Source organism: Rhinolophus sinicus, chromosome 17, assembly GCF_057876585.1.
Source record: "Rhinolophus sinicus isolate RSI-liver-muscle chromosome 17, RSI-T2T, whole genome shotgun sequence".
Classification (NCBI taxonomy): domain Eukaryota; kingdom Metazoa; phylum Chordata; class Mammalia; order Chiroptera; family Rhinolophidae; genus Rhinolophus; species Rhinolophus sinicus.
The window spans coordinates 182,233,527-182,251,863 of NC_142517.1; the positions used below are offsets into that span (position 1 = coordinate 182,233,527).

Consider the following 18,337-nt stretch of genomic DNA (forward strand, 5'->3'; position numbering starts at 1 on the left):
GTTCATCCTATTAATGATCAAATGAACAGCCCATGAGGGGAATGTTAAACCTTTATGTAACTATATCCTCCTCAGGAGCCTGTAAATATCCTGAACAGTGGGCATTTCAGACACTCCCTCTCCAATGTGAAAAACTGTGTTGCTAAGCGTACGCCTGCGTTTGGAGAAGAACATATGTGCACATCTGAGTAACTGATCTATCTCAGGATCTGGAATCCTGCAGAAGCTGTAACAGTCCAAGAACAAGGGGGGAAATCTAGGAAGAAGAGTGTCCTGCAGATACTGTCTGCAGAGTACAAATCACTATATTATCAAAACACTACATATCCACTTCAATTATCTGTAGTTCCTACCATTTTTTCCAAGAGCTGCGTTTGCTATTTTCTCAACAATGTGTTTTCTTCTGGCTTCTGAAATGTTTAGTAAACAGGCAGCCAAACGGAGCCCCAGTCCGGAGGAAGACATGCTGATTTTTTTTCTAGAATAGGAGAAAAAGGAGTCTTCATTTCGGTCTCTACCGTTCATTCATATTTTTGTGTTCATTAACCATAAAAAAAAATCATAGCTCTTTGGAAACCAGGCACTCAAAATATTAACACTTCACTATTTTCTTCCTAGAGAGAACACCTAAATGACAAATCCTCAGCCAGATAACCATGTACATGTGGTCATGCACAAATGAACATGTAACAGTACTAGAAAATATCCCTCAAGTTATTCAGCCTGAATCTGTCATGTAAGTGAAACTTTTTCATGGAAGTGTGTTATTCCCTTTTAAGCATCTCTTCCTTAGCTTATCTCTGTTTTCCAGGTCTGCACTGTTTAACAAATAAGCATGATCCTTTTGTTAAATGAGACTTACTGGGGAAATACAGAAAATAATGAGGGAGATTCTTTAATATGCTCATTCTTTTAAAAAGTATTCCTCTGGCAAAAAAAAAAAAAAAGTATCTCTGGGCTACACCATGGGAGCCTCCATATGAACAAATAGAGGGGCTCATTTCAGGGCTTTAAGTGACAACTATTTGACTAAGCTCCTCTTGTACTTTGATTTCCAAAGTTTCTAAAGCAGTTTGAAATCTTTTCACAGGACTCTGTACCTTGAACTGAAAGTTGACATGTACTCTGGTATGTTACTCAATAATGCCAAAAAATGTGACTGAGTCGTTGAAAACGGATTAATTACACACGTTTTGGAGGTTGCTTTCTCTTCATGGCATTTTTCAACTCATCAGCCTCCTGTATCTCAAATGACATTATGAACTGAAGAAATTTAAATATCTCAAAATAATAAGAATCCCCCTTTTCAAGATCAGGCCATTATATTTTGGTCTCTTTTAAATATATCTCAAATGACATTATGAACTGAAGAAATTTAAATATCTCAAAATAATAAGAATCCCCCTTTTCAAGATCAGGCCATTATATTTTGATCTCTTTTAAATATATCTAAACATAAATGTGGTCCTCATGAATTCACTCAACAAATATTTGATGAGGGCCATTTTGTGTCTGGTAATGTTCTCCGTGTGGGGGATACAGCAGTGAATGACGTTCAACATTAAGCTTATGAGTTTAAGCTCAACGTGCTGTGGTGCAAATAATAGTGTTCCATGAATGAGTAAATCCAGGGCTGCTGGTCACTAGGATTGTTCGTTGGCCTAATCATTTTAACCTAAAGGGAGTTTGGAGGGGGCTTCATGGTTAGTTCAGGTTTTCACATTGTGACCATCATCTCATCAAAAATTCATAAAAATATGGTCATTAACTTTTTCTAGCATTAATAACATTGTTGTAATAAGCAGCTCAGAACTCTGGTTTTCATGTAAACAAAAAATTGCTTTACACAGGGGTGTGGGCGTCTTCTGGCTTTCATTTGTTTTCCGTGTTTATGTAGCTTAATTGTCTCATCAGGCACTTTCCCAACATAATTATGCTTTTTAACAAATGGTGTTTATGGCAACCCCTAACAGTGCAAAAGAAAGGATTAGTTTCATCTTCTCGTTTCGCATTTTGATTCCCTGTGGACAGCTAAATCACACAAAGATGGTGTTAGGAAAATCTACCTTCACAGCAAAAGCTGAAGTCAGCGGGAGTACCAGGCTTTTGGAAAGCAGTCGGGCTAGTTAGCAAAAAGGGTAAGAATTTCTCTCCCTCCTTCTCTAAGCAAGTGACCCAGCGCAAGCCCTCCAAACACTTTTGGGAGAGTGGAACCTAGCGCGCCCGCCCGTTCCTTCAACCACCGTTCGGTTACTTCCGGAGAGAGATCAGCAACCAGCCTCGCCCCAGGAGGAACCAGCAGGGCCGCTGCGGAGTGGAGTTCGCGACGGTTCTGCCAGATCACCTGCCTCCTGCGCACGCACCACCGTCAGCACTTTTCGGGTCGCAAAGAGACTCTCCCACGAGACCGATGCGTGTGCTCAGGGGCTGGAACCCGTGGCTGGGACGCCTCTTCGCGGCCACGCCCCGGTGCGGGGGTAGAGTGTTTCAGGGCCGCGTGGGCCGAAGAGTAACCCGAGGGACTCCCCACGAGGCCCGCAGGAAGTAGGATCTGCGGGCAGCGGGGCCCAGGAGTAAGGGGTGGCCGGCGGCGGCACTGCCCCGGGCTCGCTTCGAACCTGCGGCCGCTCTGCGGTTTGCAAAGGAACAGATCTGCGTGCGCCGAGGGGCGGCGGGCTAGGACGGCAACCAGCCGGAATCGCCGCGCGTGACGGGTACGCAGCTCCCGGCGCCGGCCCCGCCTCCCGGCGCCCTGGGCGCGCTCCAGCCGGGCGGAGCGCCTCCCGAGCCGGCTCTGCAGTTCTCTCCCTGACCCTGGCCCCGGCTTCGGCCCGTGCCTGCGTCTGGGAAAGCTTCATGTTCTTGTTAGAATTGCCTCCTCGCCTGCTCTGCTTCATCGTAGGACTCCCCACAATTCTCTCGTAAATGAATGACTTTCTAAAAGGGCATTAGAATCTAATGATGAGGTCATTACCCATTGATTATACACCAGCAGGGGGCTCTTTTCTTTGGTTTACACACACATGCTCACGCTCACGCACACGCACCCCTTTGGTAAATTCTCCTGAGAAATACTGCCCACGAGTGCTTGTAAATGTGAATTGGACCCACCCCGGGACAAAGCAGTACTTGCACATGCCCACTTAGTCAAAGTACAACCAATATGAACCAGGCATGAAGCATTCCCCTTTTTTCTAGGCCAGTGAACTTGGAGAACACATTTCTCTTCCAAAAACTCAGGACCTACTTTTTTATGTAGCAATGATTAAATGTCACCATTTTGATCCAATTTCGTTCCTAAACTGAAAATAATCACTAAATAACTACTTTGACGGAATAAATTAATTTTTAAATCTATTTTTTATTTTCTAATTATACTTTTTAAACACAGATTTGACGAAATTAACATTTATGTGGACATTTGGTTTCTAGCCTAATGTGGCATAAAAATAAGTAACATAATGAGTGTTAAAAAAAAATCAGGTTCATGATGCTTCTCACATCATCATCATTGTACTTAGATGTCACAACAGTATTATGTGCGATTGTGTCAGATCCAGCCTTCCCCATCTCGGAGTGTTGGCAGGTAGGAGGGTTGTTGGCAAGAGGAGGGGTGTTAACCTCAGGATCCTGGATCCATTCCAAGGCTGGTAATTACATTCTGCCAGCCAAAATTCATCCCATAATTTTAATTGGATAAATCCTTTCTGGCCTAAGCTACTGCTATGCCTGTCAAACTGTTGCCACATTTCACCCCAGAGGTGTCTGTGTTTTAGTTGCAAGAATCAGTCCCTTTGAGGTTGGCTTATCAGTTTAAATCCTCAAAGTGCTTTGGGATCCTATGAAGTTAAATATATATTTAGGTATTTTTTTCTACTGAATCTGCATAAAAATGAATAAAATAGATATACATCCATGGGAATGCCTAAAAATCAATACCCATGTAATGGCAGCAGATAATTCTGCGAGCTTTTTAATCAGATTAATGTCCCTAACTTTCTCTTCTTTTCTTTTCAGAGCTTTTATTGCATGTAGCTTAGTTTCCAATTTCCAAAAGTACTGCAGAGCCCAAAGTTGACTTCCATAGAGGACAATGGAACTGAAGCCCCTGTATTTCACCTTTCCAAACAATTCTGTGATGAAACTACTTGCTAAAACAAAAGACAGAGTAGTAACATTACTTATCATATCCCTCCAGAGAAAACTTTGGCAACGAGGGGCTTCATGGTTCTAGCTGTAGCAACTGCCAGACCTAAAGCTTCCGCCCCAACGTCTCCTAATCCTCTCTGTGAGAATCTCTCTCCCTTACAGGGCTGCCCAGGCATCAGGTAAGATAACGTTTCAGAAAGCATCAACGCCCGAGAGTTACTCAGTAAACCTTAATCCCTTTCTCCACTCTACTCGTGTGAAACACAAATAGAGAGAAAGCAGGGCCTCTGCGTCCTTTATGGAGGGGGGCAGCGTCTGGCCCTGCCTATGGACTGTAAGTAAGCATGTGTTTTGGGAAAAGACAAGGATACAGATATCAGCAAGTCTGATGAGAAGTTTAGCAATAAGATTGAAAGCATTATTCAAGAATGGAAATGTACCCTTGGTGTTAGTTTAGCTTTACCACATGTAATCCTGCCCATTTCATGATTTAGAAGAGCTTTCTGTCACATTTACAATGTATGTACATCCAGCCTCCCATTTTTATTTAACTTAGCATGCTTTGGAGGGATTTTTCATACTTTTGGGTGAATGTGTTACTCTGGCTCCTGGTTTCTCCTGCTGAGTTCACGTTCAGAGGATTAGTTTCTTTGCTCCTTATAGTTCCTGTCCCAATACAAAGAAGCACTGAAAGACAGATAAACGTCCCAGGGTTAATTCTATCAATGACAACTGTCTCCTGGCACTCCCATTGGTTCTCTGTGAGACAAAGAGGACACTTTTCTGAACCTTTCATTTCATTTTTGCAAGCAGAGAGAACGCAGTTCTTGTAGGAGTCTTCCCTGGTCCATCAGAGCTGAGGCAGTAAAAGGGGAAGCTTGTGCTCCAGTGTGGCTCCACAGAGCTCCTGGAACCCAGAGCCAGGTGCTGCTTAAGCAGGGCCAGGCCTAGAGTGAGAGGGAGGGAGGCACTCCCCTTGGGAGCAACATTTAAGTGGATGCCAAAAAACTAGGTAATGCAATATCTTAAAAAATCAAAATTAATGCAAAATTAGAAATCTGTGGTGAACAAAATACAAGATTTTAAGTAAAGACAGGATCCTACCCTGCACTTGCTGGACTCAGCCTCACTCGCCTCACCCTGATCCCTGCCCTGTGGTTGTGGTCCCTTTTGTGCCAGCCTGTTTCTGATTGTAGGGTGGAGAGGAAACTGCACCACTCAGCCCTGCCTGCATCCTCTCTTCGGGCCCCCCAAATGGGCAACAAAACCAGAAATGTCAAGGATAGAAATTCCAGGATAGTGGATACATATAAATTATAGTCTGTGCAAGAGTTTCCTAGACTTCCATATATAGGATATCTGGCCATCTTATCTTACAAGAAGGCAGACACTTATTAAAACAAGCAAAAGAGTCAACTTTACTAATCTAATACATTCCATTACCTAGTTATCTATACATTTCAGAATACAGTAATTAGAAAGTTTCCTATTTTGCTATGAAATTTTGAAATAATGTTTTAAAGAGCATTTTAATTAATACTATGGCTGTTTTCTATTGTCATATTGTAGCATTTACCTGTGGACTGGGAAATATGAGTAGAAAATTTCCCTTAGAAAGACAGAGGTCTAATTCCTAATGCAATTTTTTTCTTTGAAGATTTTACTTTCACCATATTGTGACACTATGTCAGATTTAATTCTACCTTCTTCCCTCCTCGTGGAACTTGAAAAGATTTTATTTCTTTCATGTAAATGTGGTCTGATAAATGAAAGATTTTAAAGGTGACTTTAATTGTCATTTTAGGACAAGTTAAGTACAGAAGTGGTTTTAATTACTTGTATTAAGTTATTTGAATCATGTGATATTATGAAATATGTGTTCTATTAGTCATTTTCTAAAATAGCAAATGGGTTTCTTGCTCCCATTTTTAGTTTGGAGTGGAGGAAGCTGTGCTATTCATTTATTTTAAATGAAGAAAAGGAGTTTGATGTCCAGAAAGAAGTTACAGCAACTAACAGAAGTACTTCTGTTGCCCTTACATTTCTGCCTTGACTGTGGGAAATGATCTCTAGCCATTTTTGTTTTAAGAAGGAAAAAAAAAAAAAACCCCATAGAATTTCCAGAATTCACCTTTATCCACCTTAATATATAGGGAATGTCTTTCCCTTTACGCAACATGGATTGGGTTCTTTCTCCTGTAGTCAGCTCACATCTTTATGCATGAAAGACAAGTAGACTAGAATGTAAGCATAGTTATTAGCTTAAACTGGAACCGCTTGTTATGCATTCTATTCATTCACACTCAAAATATCTCATGTAACTAGCCAAAAGGTGAAAGCCTATGATCTAGTCACCCCTTAATTCATTCCTTGCCTTTTTAGACCTTCCATGTGGTCATTCAGTGTGCATTCCTTTATTATGGGACCTAGGCACCTAATAAAATAAAGTGTCTCCTAGAGCCTTGCTCCGAAGTTGTAATTTTATAGCTATTAGTTACATTGCAGATGAAGAGTAATTCCTAAAATAGACTTGGAATTTTTGCTGAAAATTTGTTTTAACTTATGGGACTATATTAAGATTATTTCTAAAACTATTTTAGTTCACAAAATGTATCTTATTATATCCGCAAAAATGCTGGGCATGTTTAGAAATATTTTTCCCTAAGTAACATGAGTTTTTGTTGTTATGAGGTTTTAATCAATAAATATTTACTTGAAAACTTCAACCAGTGGGTGATAACTGCCAACTTTCATTAAGAAAAATGACACATCTTGTGACAGTCCAATAAGTGTCCAGTCATGCTGTGTGCACTTAGAGGCACGTCTGTATTATTGTTGTTATTTAATGATTTATGTATATGCCAGTGAATGTCAACTCTTACTGACACCAACAGGATAACCCCCTGGATGCACAGGAATCAGAGACCCTGACCACAGGTATTCATGTGATGTCAGCATGGCCTAATTCACTTGTGTGTTCAGAGCTAGTTTTGAAAAGGAGCCCTTCTGAAGAGAACCACTTCTGCCCTTGGGCAGATCTCCAAGCTCTGTCTCTGTAGAACTTTCAAATTGAAGGTCTGAGTGAATGTTTTTCTGCTTGTTTGTCTTTTACTGTATATCTCAGTGTTTGAAGGGATTTAGCTTTTTAAACGTATTTTTTATATACATTTAAATAGAAAATGTCTAATTCCTAAGGAAGGGATGAGAAAGATTAATTTTTTGTGCTGTTTTTAATGTTTCCTTTACCCTACCTTGAGGCTCTCATCAGTTATTATACAATCCTTTTAGCTTGAAGTTCTATGTTTTTGGAAAGACTTTGAAAATAAAAATGTATAGAAGCTCAGGTCTGGAGGAACTTCAGATCATCTGGCACCTTCTTGGAACCTTTACTCAAATAATGTTTGATCTGGAATGAACAGGCAATAGAGGTAGAAGGAGAGCTTGTGATGAAGTGGGGTCAGGGGGGGGGGGGAGGGGGATGGTGGTGCCCTGCATCCCGCACTTTGCCCCCACTACTGCTTCTCCATGGCCCCTCTGTGAACCCTAAGGTGCCCTTGCAAACCACTCACGAGTTCAACCACTCTTCTGGGGCTTGAAACCCTTTTTATAACATCACACAAGGTTATTATCTTTTGAAGATTAACCCTCTATCTTGAAACTAGTCCATGGTGCTGTCTCAAAATGCAAGCACTGTCGAAAATCCACATTACTATTTAAATTATTAGATGGGTTTTAATAATAATTTTTGTGGATGAAAATAAATATGAATGGATATTCATATCTGAAACGATCCATCAAAGGCTTTAATTAATACTTGAGGAAATGTGGTACAGAAACCAGAAGGACAAAGATTTGGGAGAAGGAGAGAAAAATGATTCAAAAAGATGCAATCCAATAGACAATCATAGACAACAGGCAAGGATGAAAATGGCTTAGTTACTGTATCACTAACCAATTCAGAAGGTTATAATACAGCCCTGCCCTATCCAATGTCTCTCTCACTTTTAACATCAGTATTTTCATTTCCCTATTTGGGGCTAAAGGATAGAAGTTTTCCTCATAGGAGGTTCCTGGGAGTTTTGGGGTTGTTGTTTTTTAAATTTAGATATGAGGCCCATTTTTCTTTTATGAACCCCCCCATCCATCCAATATTTTTCTTTTATCTCATGTTATGCCATGTAATCTCTGGGCTTAAATTCTGAATGTCAACAGAACTGGTCTATAGCAGTGGTTTCAACTACCCATATTTTAAAGCTAATTTTAAGACACAAGTATAAAAATACTAAATGAAAAATATACACTAAGAATACATTTTGTAAATCACAATCAAATTATATCAAAATTCACTTGATAGATACTAATGTTACTCAAGTAAAATCCTAAAAATTGTTCATCTTTAGGTTTTCTTCACTTGTTAAGGTAAGACCTAAAAGACTCCATTGTTTCAGTTCCCTTAAACACTAATATTTTTGAAGTAATCATTCAAATTATGAAACACATGTTAAACTACTCAGATTTAATTAGATTGTCCAAAACTTATTCTCTACAAATAGTAGAGAAGGTTGAGGAAAAAAATATTTCAAAAATGTATCCTGGTGCAACCTGAAGTATAATAGTTATTGACATAGGAATAAACCAATAGGAAGACTGTGTATTCTGCAGAATAACTTGATCTTCTTAAGTATTTCTAGCCTTAAAACAAACACCAAATATATTAATAGGAATATATTACATTTTATTAACTATCATGAAATTAAATCTCTGTGACATGTTTGTGTATAAAAAAGATGTTTTTCTTTATAGATATTATTATCTTTATTGATAGTTGTAATATAAATCTAAGAATACACAGTATTTAATATATCTAATAGATTGACTTTATAATTACAAAACATAGTTTTAAAAGGAAACCTAAAATGTATCTCATCAAATACTTTAAGGGTGTGAAATTCAGGCCTAAAGAGGTTCAGTGATTGCCATATGTCTAATATGATTCTTCTATCTTAAATTTTAAATGCCTGGAGGATGAAATCCAAGGCCCTTCCCATTGGGGCCCCATTCTACTTTTTTAAGGTTTTCTCCTTTCCTTTTCCCAACCTTCCGCCTCACTCTTGTCTCATACCACAACAATATACTGCTCACCAAACACTTCGGACTATTGTATATGTCTCTGCCTTTGCTTGTGCTTTGCTCAAGACTTCATCCTATGACCGACCACCTTCTACCCACCAAATTCTCAACAACCTCCACCTCTGTGAAGCCTTCCTAAATTCTGTCCTCTTCTCTCAAAATTCATCATACTCCACTACGTGTTCCATTATACTTACCCCTGAAACACCGATCACATATTATTATATCGTTTCATAAGTGTTTCTCTCCCCAGTTATTAGATTGGTGCAAAAGTAATTGCGGTTTTTGTAATTATTTTCGACCTTTTAAACCGCAATTACTTTTGCACCAACCGAATAGCTTGGCCAGGAATAGGATGCTAGTCTTTGCAATCCCTAGAGCTTAGTCCAGTCTTGAATCATAGTAGACACTGTAAAAATCTGAAGGAACGAATTCATGGACTGACGGGTAGATATGTGCATAAGTGAATGAGTTTGTGAACTAATTAATACATGAATAGACAAACCAACAAAGGAGTGTGAACAAGTCGTTTCTCAGCCTCGGCACTATTGACATCTCGGGCAGGGTGACTCTCTGTTGTGGAGGTTGCCCTGTGTATAGCAGCATCCCTGACCTCTGCCCACTAGATGCCAGTAGCAGTCTCCCCCACCCCACCAATTGTGAGAAACAAAAACGTCTTCAGACATTGCCAAATGTCCCCCAGGGGCAAAATCGCCCTTGGTTGGGAACAGCGGAAATAGATGGAAGATGGCTGGATGCAGCAATTCAGGTGAGCTTATAGAGTCGTACTCTGTTCTCTCTTTCAGTCCCGTACTTTTTCCATTATGACAGCCCTGCTGAGATCCAAGTTCAACTCTTAGTCTCCTCACAAAATACTCTTAAAACCTGAGACAAATAACAGTTAACAGAAGTATAATGTATGGGGTAAAGTGTTAAAAAGCAATATGAGGAGTACAGGTATGCCTTCCTTATATCAACCAGTCTGGCTTACATTGCTGTTTTAAAATAGCATTTATCTGTTGTCAATTTTATTAAATAGTATTTATTTGGCCCTGCCTAAAAATTGCTCCTAGAAGGCATGTGGTACTGAAAAAAATGTTTAAACACCACTTCATAGCACCATCTTGTGGATTTTAGAGGAATTCATTGATTTCAGTTTAAAATGTCTATTTCTCCAGAAAAGGAATATTAGAATCTAAAAAATGTGGATATTCCTTGCTTATTTAAATGTCCTACCGTACTCAGAATTAGGACTTAGTAAACTTTGACTCTGATTTTGGTATGTGGCCAAGATTTCTATTTGGCTTCAACTACAGCCTCCCCTTTAGGCTTTGGAAAGTCAAATAGCCACACACCTAGTATGTCATCGTTGCATCTGCATCATTTGCAGTCAGCAGAGCAGGGGCATAATACCAACAAGGAAGGCTGTTCTAATGTGCTGGTTGATATTTGAACCTTCCCTTTGAATGTGCAGATATAACTTGGAATTAAATTTTCCTTATGTGCTAGAAGTAAGTATTGGAAGAGTAAAGTGTTGCAAAATTAGGGGAGATTGTGAAAGCTGATAATCTTATATAGAAAACAAGAATCTTTAAGTTGTTAAATTGAGAAATAGGGAAATAGATGAACAATAATCTGAATATTTGTTCCTGTACCATATCTAATTTAAAATGTTTTAACTACTGAGATTTTTTATTGTAAGAATATAATGTAATTGCATTTCATGTTTCTTATATCCAAGAAGTTCATTCTATTATGATATCTAGCTTCAGCCTCTGAAAGTTGATATAATATTAACCTGTTTAAAATTCAGCTTAAATATGTATTTATACACCGCTACTCAATCTAAAAGAAGAGTGAAATGGAAAGGAGATGATGTAAATATTTCAGTGCCATAATAGATCTGAAGTTTTTTCCTCTTTTTCAAACATGTGAGTTTCTGTTTCTGCCTTGAAAGAAAATATTCAGCACAAACTACCAGGAGCATCAAATGCAAAGGGCAGTACGGAGAGCCTACATGAAATTACGGATACGGAAAAAAATCATTCTTACTAATGGATGTAATTAAAATCTAATTTTATAGACAAAATGTTTAATTGCTTATAATTTTTGTTTTTCCCACCCCAGTACACAAATCGCCTTCTCTTCTCCATGAGATAAATTTAGCATAGCCATATACTAAAAGAGTTTTATTCCTTGATCATCGCCTTTGTTCATCTCTTCAAATGGAAACACTGAGAAATGCCAACAGGGTTCAGCCCAGGGTAATTTGAATCCAAGCTCCAGTCTTCTCTAAGATGAGGTATCATTACTTTGGGAAACGGGAGAAGGCAAGGTTGTCAAAAAGCAAACTTTTCTGCAGGAACTATCACATAATTGTTTTGACTCCAAAGTAGCTATTTTGTTACAGGACAGTGGACTGCTGTTCCAGCCTGTGTGGCTTAAAATGGAGCCCCAGCAGATGGATCAGAGCAGTGAAATCTCACAACCAAGATGACAATACTTGCAATGGCATTTAATTCTCTTTAACTCACATCACCTCTGTAAGAAGGCAATCAATGCTATGAATAACACATTTTTGGTTTTTAGTGGATATAGAGATGTCCCCGATTACTTAATATAGTATTGTGGAAAGAACTTTGGATCAGAGATCAAGAAGCCATATTTTTATTCCAACCTGTCACCAAGTGTATAACATTGGACAAATGACTCAGGCTCTCTGCACCTCAGTTCCCATATCTGTAATATGAGGGAGCTGGATGAGGTACTCTATAATGTCTTTTCCAGCTTAATAGGTTAAGATTCTGCAAATTGTCCTCTTGGGTAGGAGCACAGCCCAACCTTCATATTCTCTTTTCATATTCTAACGGGTGATTTGACTAGTGTTGCCCTGCAGTTTAGGGATCTAACAAGCTCATCTCTAGCTTCTCTTCCTTCTGATCAAAGATATAAGTACTATCTGTTAAGTTTCTAAACTTTCCGTAATATCATTTATTTTCCATATATACCATCGTTGCAGAAAGATTTCTTTTTACTTTTAAATATTTCCCTCAAATTTCAGAGGAGAGCTCCTAATTCTGCTATTCAGAAATCTAGGTTGCAATTCTCCGAACCTTGCATATTTTACATACCATAATCATATATCCTTTAAAGAATCTTTTTCTGAAGAGGGCCTGTGGGACATTTACTCCTTGAGGTGCTAAGTTTTCCAAAATCAAAATAAGTTTGGATCTCACTACTTGGTATATTGTCTTCTTGGATATTCACAATGGTCATTATAATTTTAATAGTTATCAAATCCATTTTTCTCTTTATTTTCTGATTGTTTTGTTTTGGTTTAGTTGATTTTGTTTGGTTAATCTGGTGGGGTTTAGGGTGGGGGAAGGGAGCTATTGCTTCAGGAAATGGCTTTATCTTTCTAGACTTATCATTTTAGCCTAATCAAGCACAGAAGCCATTCTGGGAGGATGCGATATTTCTCTGGATCTTTTCCAGTTCCTTTGTTTTTATTGTATTGAATTATTTCTTCCTAGAAACAAATAAGAACCTCTGAATATTCTCTTTAACATGAGGATAGTCACTTAACAGATAAATGAACTACCTTTGTCCAATATTTAGGCACTCTCAGTGATTCAGGTATCTCCTGTTTTCATTACTGCGACTACCATTTCAGTTTTCTGATAAATTGAATTCAAAGGTAAACTAAAAACATTTGAGACTATTTTGGTGGGTTCTTTTGTGCTACCTTGGTCAAACATGGTTTTGGTAATGAAAGTCTATGTCCAATATTCCCTGGAATCAAAAGTATTTGAGTGTGAGAATTTATATATAGATACACATATACAAATATATACACACATATGTATATATACATATATGTATACATACATACACATGTACACACACACGTGTGCACACATATATACACATGCATATACCTGTATGCACACACACAGAGAAAAGAGTTATCTATTTACTAGAACTGAGAAGATCGGTGTAAGACTTGGAACCTGCAGCAGTAAGAAGGAAGAAGGGATAACACTTCTATTTAAGGCTAACTTCTTATCCTATACTAACCTCTCACCTACTGAAATAATATACTAACTTCGTAAAACCAGAATCATGACGTGTCTTATGTTGAATACTAGACAACAGTTGTGGCAAAGGTGATGAGTCAGTTAATCTCAAAGTTAAGCATGGTTTTAAATTTAACCTATGACACCAAACAGTGTTCAGGACAACCAACATAATTTGTTTACTGGTATTAAACAAAGTTGTATTACCAAATATTCTCCTAAAAATAAACTATTTTTGTTAGTAAATTTCAGAAAGTTCTATATCTTTATTAATGCCATAATATGGACCCACATACCTTAGTACTTTATGACATTTACTGACGAAAATTTTGCTTCTGTTTAATATTTAAAGATTTTCATATTATTTTTTCTCTTAAAGTTATATGCATTCATGTTATTTTTATCTTAATTACGAATTAAACACATTTAAATTACTAATATACTTTTACATTTTAAATGAGAAATACTTTTTTAAAAAAGTAACAGAAATTAGAATCAAGTGCCCAAAATATTGAAAACATAATCCCTTTAAAAATATCCACCATCTCTCTCCTCCTTCTCCTTCTAATTCAAACTAGTTAGTTTCCTTTGAACATGTCTTTTGCCAATGTTTCTGCAAACTATTTTTGTTTGAAAATTTCAGGGTGGAATAGTTTTTTAGATGAAGGAAACTGTATTTTCAATTACAGCTTATAAAGTAAAGAAAACCATAAACTCTATTTAGCATCAGTTTGACTCACGGTCAAAATTAGTTTCACTCTTCCTATAATATTTGAATTATAAACTTCACTTCTTGTAAGTAGATTTGAGGGGTCAGCTGGAAATTGCGATATAATGTATGAATACTGGAGTTAAGGTACAATTTAAAGTGAGCGCTTCACTTAATTTTGACCTTGCTCTGTTACAACAATGATTTTTCAGTCTTAGTATGAATGTCATTGTATATTCTCTTAATTCAGTAATAAGATTGGCTTTAAAATTTCAGATTAAATATTAAGTATAGGAATCATTTATTTTCATGTCAGGCTGTGTGGTGACAATGATGATAATACTTGCAAATAAAAGTATTTGGGTCTACTATGCAACAGAATTATTTATTAGGTGCTATGAGAAAGTGAGAAAGGTACTGTGGAGAGCTAATTCCTGACCGCTAGGACACTGTAATATATAGCTTTTTTATTTAAGCTCTCATGCTAAACATTCACAAATCAATGTTGGTGAAACTATACTTTCAATAGGAAAGCATGGGATTGGGCTAGATAAATCACCTCTCAGCAAACTCTTATTTGAATGCATCACATCATCACTTATGATGATGCCTAAAGATAAATTGAGAAGTTAAACATATTGTATCTAAATTACTTTATATTAGACTATTTATGTATGAAGTCACAAGTTACTGAACTGGAAAAGACCTGAAAAAGTCCTCTGAAGAGGCAAGGGAACACATGTGTCCCTTGTTAAGGAATTAGACTTTAAGAGAAATAGAAAATCATTAAAGGTTTGCTATGGTCGAATGTTTGTGTCCCCCCCCAAAATCATATGTTGAAAACCTAATACCCAAGGTGATGGTATTAGTAAGTGGGGCTTCTCGGAGGTAATTAGGTCATGAGTGTGGAGCCCTCACGAATGGCATCAGTGCCCTTATAAAAGGATACAGAGAGAAGTCTGTAGTCTGTAACCTGGTAAAGGGCCTTCACCAGAACCCAACCACACTGGCACACTGATCTTGGACTCCCAGCCACCAGGGCTGTAAGAAATAACTTTCTGATGTTTCTAATCTACCCAGTCTATGGTATTTTGTTACAGCAGCTAATTGGACTAAGACAGGGTTGTTAGGCTAGACTCAAAGATTAATTTTATTTGACAAATCTGGCTTATGATCCGGCCACAAGAATGACATAAAAGCACTATAAAGTAACAAATTCCAGCACAACATGAGAGGGCTACCCCTGTTTTTCCTGCAGTTGGCTAGCAGCAGGTAGATTGTCTAGGTTACCTTGGTTATTTGGCTACCTTTCCAATAATCTCCTTCAATTCATCGGCCTTCATCCAAGTGTGAAGCTGTGCTGAGGAAGACTTGGGCTTTGGGTAAAGATAAGTCTAAGCATACCTCCTTAGCTTTCCCTGAGATGATTAAAAACTTGAAATCAGTGATATAAGGATTTCTATTACAAATTGTTGCAACTAGAACTAAAAGTAATTTTTGGTCATAAAGACAAATCTTTTAAAATTTTTTCTTTATATATCATAAGAGGGGCATTCTAAGTATAAATGTTTATTATGTCAGGCTCTTAAGAGGACGTGTGTATTTATTGACTTTTATAGAAAACTCCAAACACAAACAGAGAGAAGAGTATAATGGATCCCACTTACGTAGCTTCAACAATTATCAACATGTAGCCAATTTTGTTTCATCTATACCCCATTTATTTTTCCTGCTCCCTCCACCCTACACCTCAAAGTATGATTTTAAAGGAAATTCATCCATAAATGTAAGAGGCAGATTTTGGTGTCATTAGATCAGTGGTCTTTCCATGACTTATATCTGCTTTGGAAAAGTTCAGGTTACCCAAGTGACCATTTTCCCTGCAGAATCCCTGATCCCAACCACGGTTCTGTTCTCTCAAATATCTTCCATGCCCATACTTCCTACACCAGTCACTGATCAGTGGGATTATCTTCAGTTTACCCCTGATTATTAATGTTAATTTGTCAACTTGATTTAAAAGGTGCCCAAAAGAATCACTATTCATTCATTCATTCATTCATTCATTCATTCATTCACTCATTTACTTATTCAACTAATTTTTGTTGTTCTAGACTTCAGAGGTAGAGGAATGAGGAAATTCAACAAAGAGCCTGCTCTCTACGCTTATTTTCTAGAATTCTGATAAAGAGGCAACCACTACTTGGAAGACTAGCTCTTTGTACAGGCATGGGTGTCCCTCATTCCACTTTATTTTCCCTCAGGGAAACTCTTTACATCCTCACCAAAAGCCCATGTTCTTATATAAGGGTTAACAAGTTTTACATGTGTCTACTGCCACCCCACTCCCCCAACTCGCTGCCCTGCCGATTGCTCTAGGAAAGTTTGGAAAAAATGTGAATGACTATATTTTCATCTCAAAATAAAGTACTAATAGAAAAAAGTAACCTGTGTCCAAAACTCATGATTTTGAGAATTAAATTTCTAAATAATTACATGACAGCATTTAGAAAATATGTTCTACACAAAACTACTGTATAATTTAGTAACTTTGCTGTATTATTTTAAAATGAATGATTATGTAGAAGTAGTTCCTTTATATATCAATCTTTAATTTAAAAAAACACACGGATGTTTAGAGCTCTAGAAGTTAACATTGTTTTTGCAACCTTGAATACTATCTAATTTGAATTCCTTTAGAAAGCCATCTGTAGTATTTTGAATTCTTGCTGTTCCCAAATTGACCTTTTCTCTTGACAAGTACTTGATAGAGAAAAACTCAATATTTAAGCACCCAATATATACCTGTCATGAAAAAAGGTAAAACAATAAGCAGTCACATAAAAGATTTCTCCCTTTTTAAATTTAAACTGGTTTTAGGTGTTTATTTTTATTTCCTCAATCAAAAAAATTAAATTGTAATATGCTATAAAGCATTTTCTGCCATTGCTTCTTTGGAGATTGAGAATACAAATGGTTTCTAATTTTAAAGACTGAAAAGATTTAATAACTGGATGAATTATATTTTAAAATTCCCATTAATTTATTTTCAAATGAGGAAAACCCACAACTTTGAGAAACTGATTATTATGGGGAAAAAAGACCTTGATTTGTAATTGTACCCAAATATGAAAGCCTACATTTTGTAAGCATAAAGATTACATTCTCTTCAAAAGACTTGCAAATTCTCATAGGCACATAACTTAGCGAATGAGAAGATTATAATTTGAAAAATTACAGATTTCATTGTTTTTTTGATGTGTGAAACCTATAAACAAATATCAAGAGATTGTATTGCAAGACTGAAAATCCCTTGTTTAGTTTGCAAGGGACAGTGCCCTATGTGGCTTACAACCCTGACTTAAAAGAAAAATGCAGAGTAATGTAAAAGACACTCTAATCACTGCATCTAATTACAAAGAAGAATAACTCAGTGAAAAATGTAAGTATCCTTGGGCAGGCGTGTGGTCTGGTGGTTAGAGCATGGGATTTCAAGTCAGTAGTCTAAATTTCTATTTTAAACACCACTTCTAAAATTTTCCATAACTTTGGGTATGACATTAACTTTATTTTTAAATATAAATTTGAGATTCTTTCTTGACAATTACAAAGTAGCCTTTTAATCCTCTATTAAAGGTATACATCTAATACTATAGAAAAATTAACAGAGGCACAGGTGTTTTCTTGACTTCTTGATGGTAAAAAAAAACTCACTTGATAAAAAAGATCAGGTAAATATAAATGAATTTAGAAATTGTTTTCTTTACCATTTGCCAGTAGCAGGGCTATTCCCATGTGTGATTTCAAAGTCAGTTCAGGGTATTATTTAACAATCAACTCACTGATATGTTGACTAATTCCAATAGCTTTCCTCTAAATTGCTCCTTTGCTTTTGAGGAAATGGTAGTCCTCAGTGGAGCCAACATTTCTCTTTTTATACTAATTGTTATTGTCACTCTAAGGAACTAGTACTCCACAGTGATGTGCCTGCTTTGTATTTTGTTTATGTGTAGTGCTTTTTAAGTGTTCCTCCAAGTGTAATAAGTACAAACAAATTACCATGTAAGTTTTCTTTAAACTACTGCTAGATTTCTAGGGATGAAAGTAGGTAGTAAGTAATTCAAATTCTAACATACCTCTATAAATCAATTACCATGGTAATTTTCACTGGGAATAATTAACATTTGAATTCAAGGAGTGTGACCTGACTTATCTTGTAGGACTGTTCCATTCTTGTAGGACTGTTCTTTCTTTCTTTCTTTCCTTCTTTCCT

General features: G+C 37.1%; 1 protein-coding gene across 6 annotated transcripts in view; it reads right to left on the bottom strand.

Moving 5' to 3' along the window:
- FTCDNL1 (formiminotransferase cyclodeaminase N-terminal like) overlaps positions 1-18,337 on the bottom strand; it is a 74,878-nt gene that overhangs the window by 30,465 nt on the left and 26,076 nt on the right. Inside the window, exons 1-2 of one of the 6 annotated variants that reach the window (XM_074339730.2) lie at positions 2,349-2,688; positions 354-478 (exon numbers count right to left, since the gene is read on the bottom strand). In XM_074339730.2, the coding sequence (XP_074195831.2) occupies positions 354-465 (112 nt within the window). In that variant the 5' untranslated portion in view covers positions 466-478; positions 2,349-2,688. The other 5 variants (XM_074339728.2, XM_019746490.3, XM_074339727.2 and 2 more) reach the window with 5 other exon arrangements.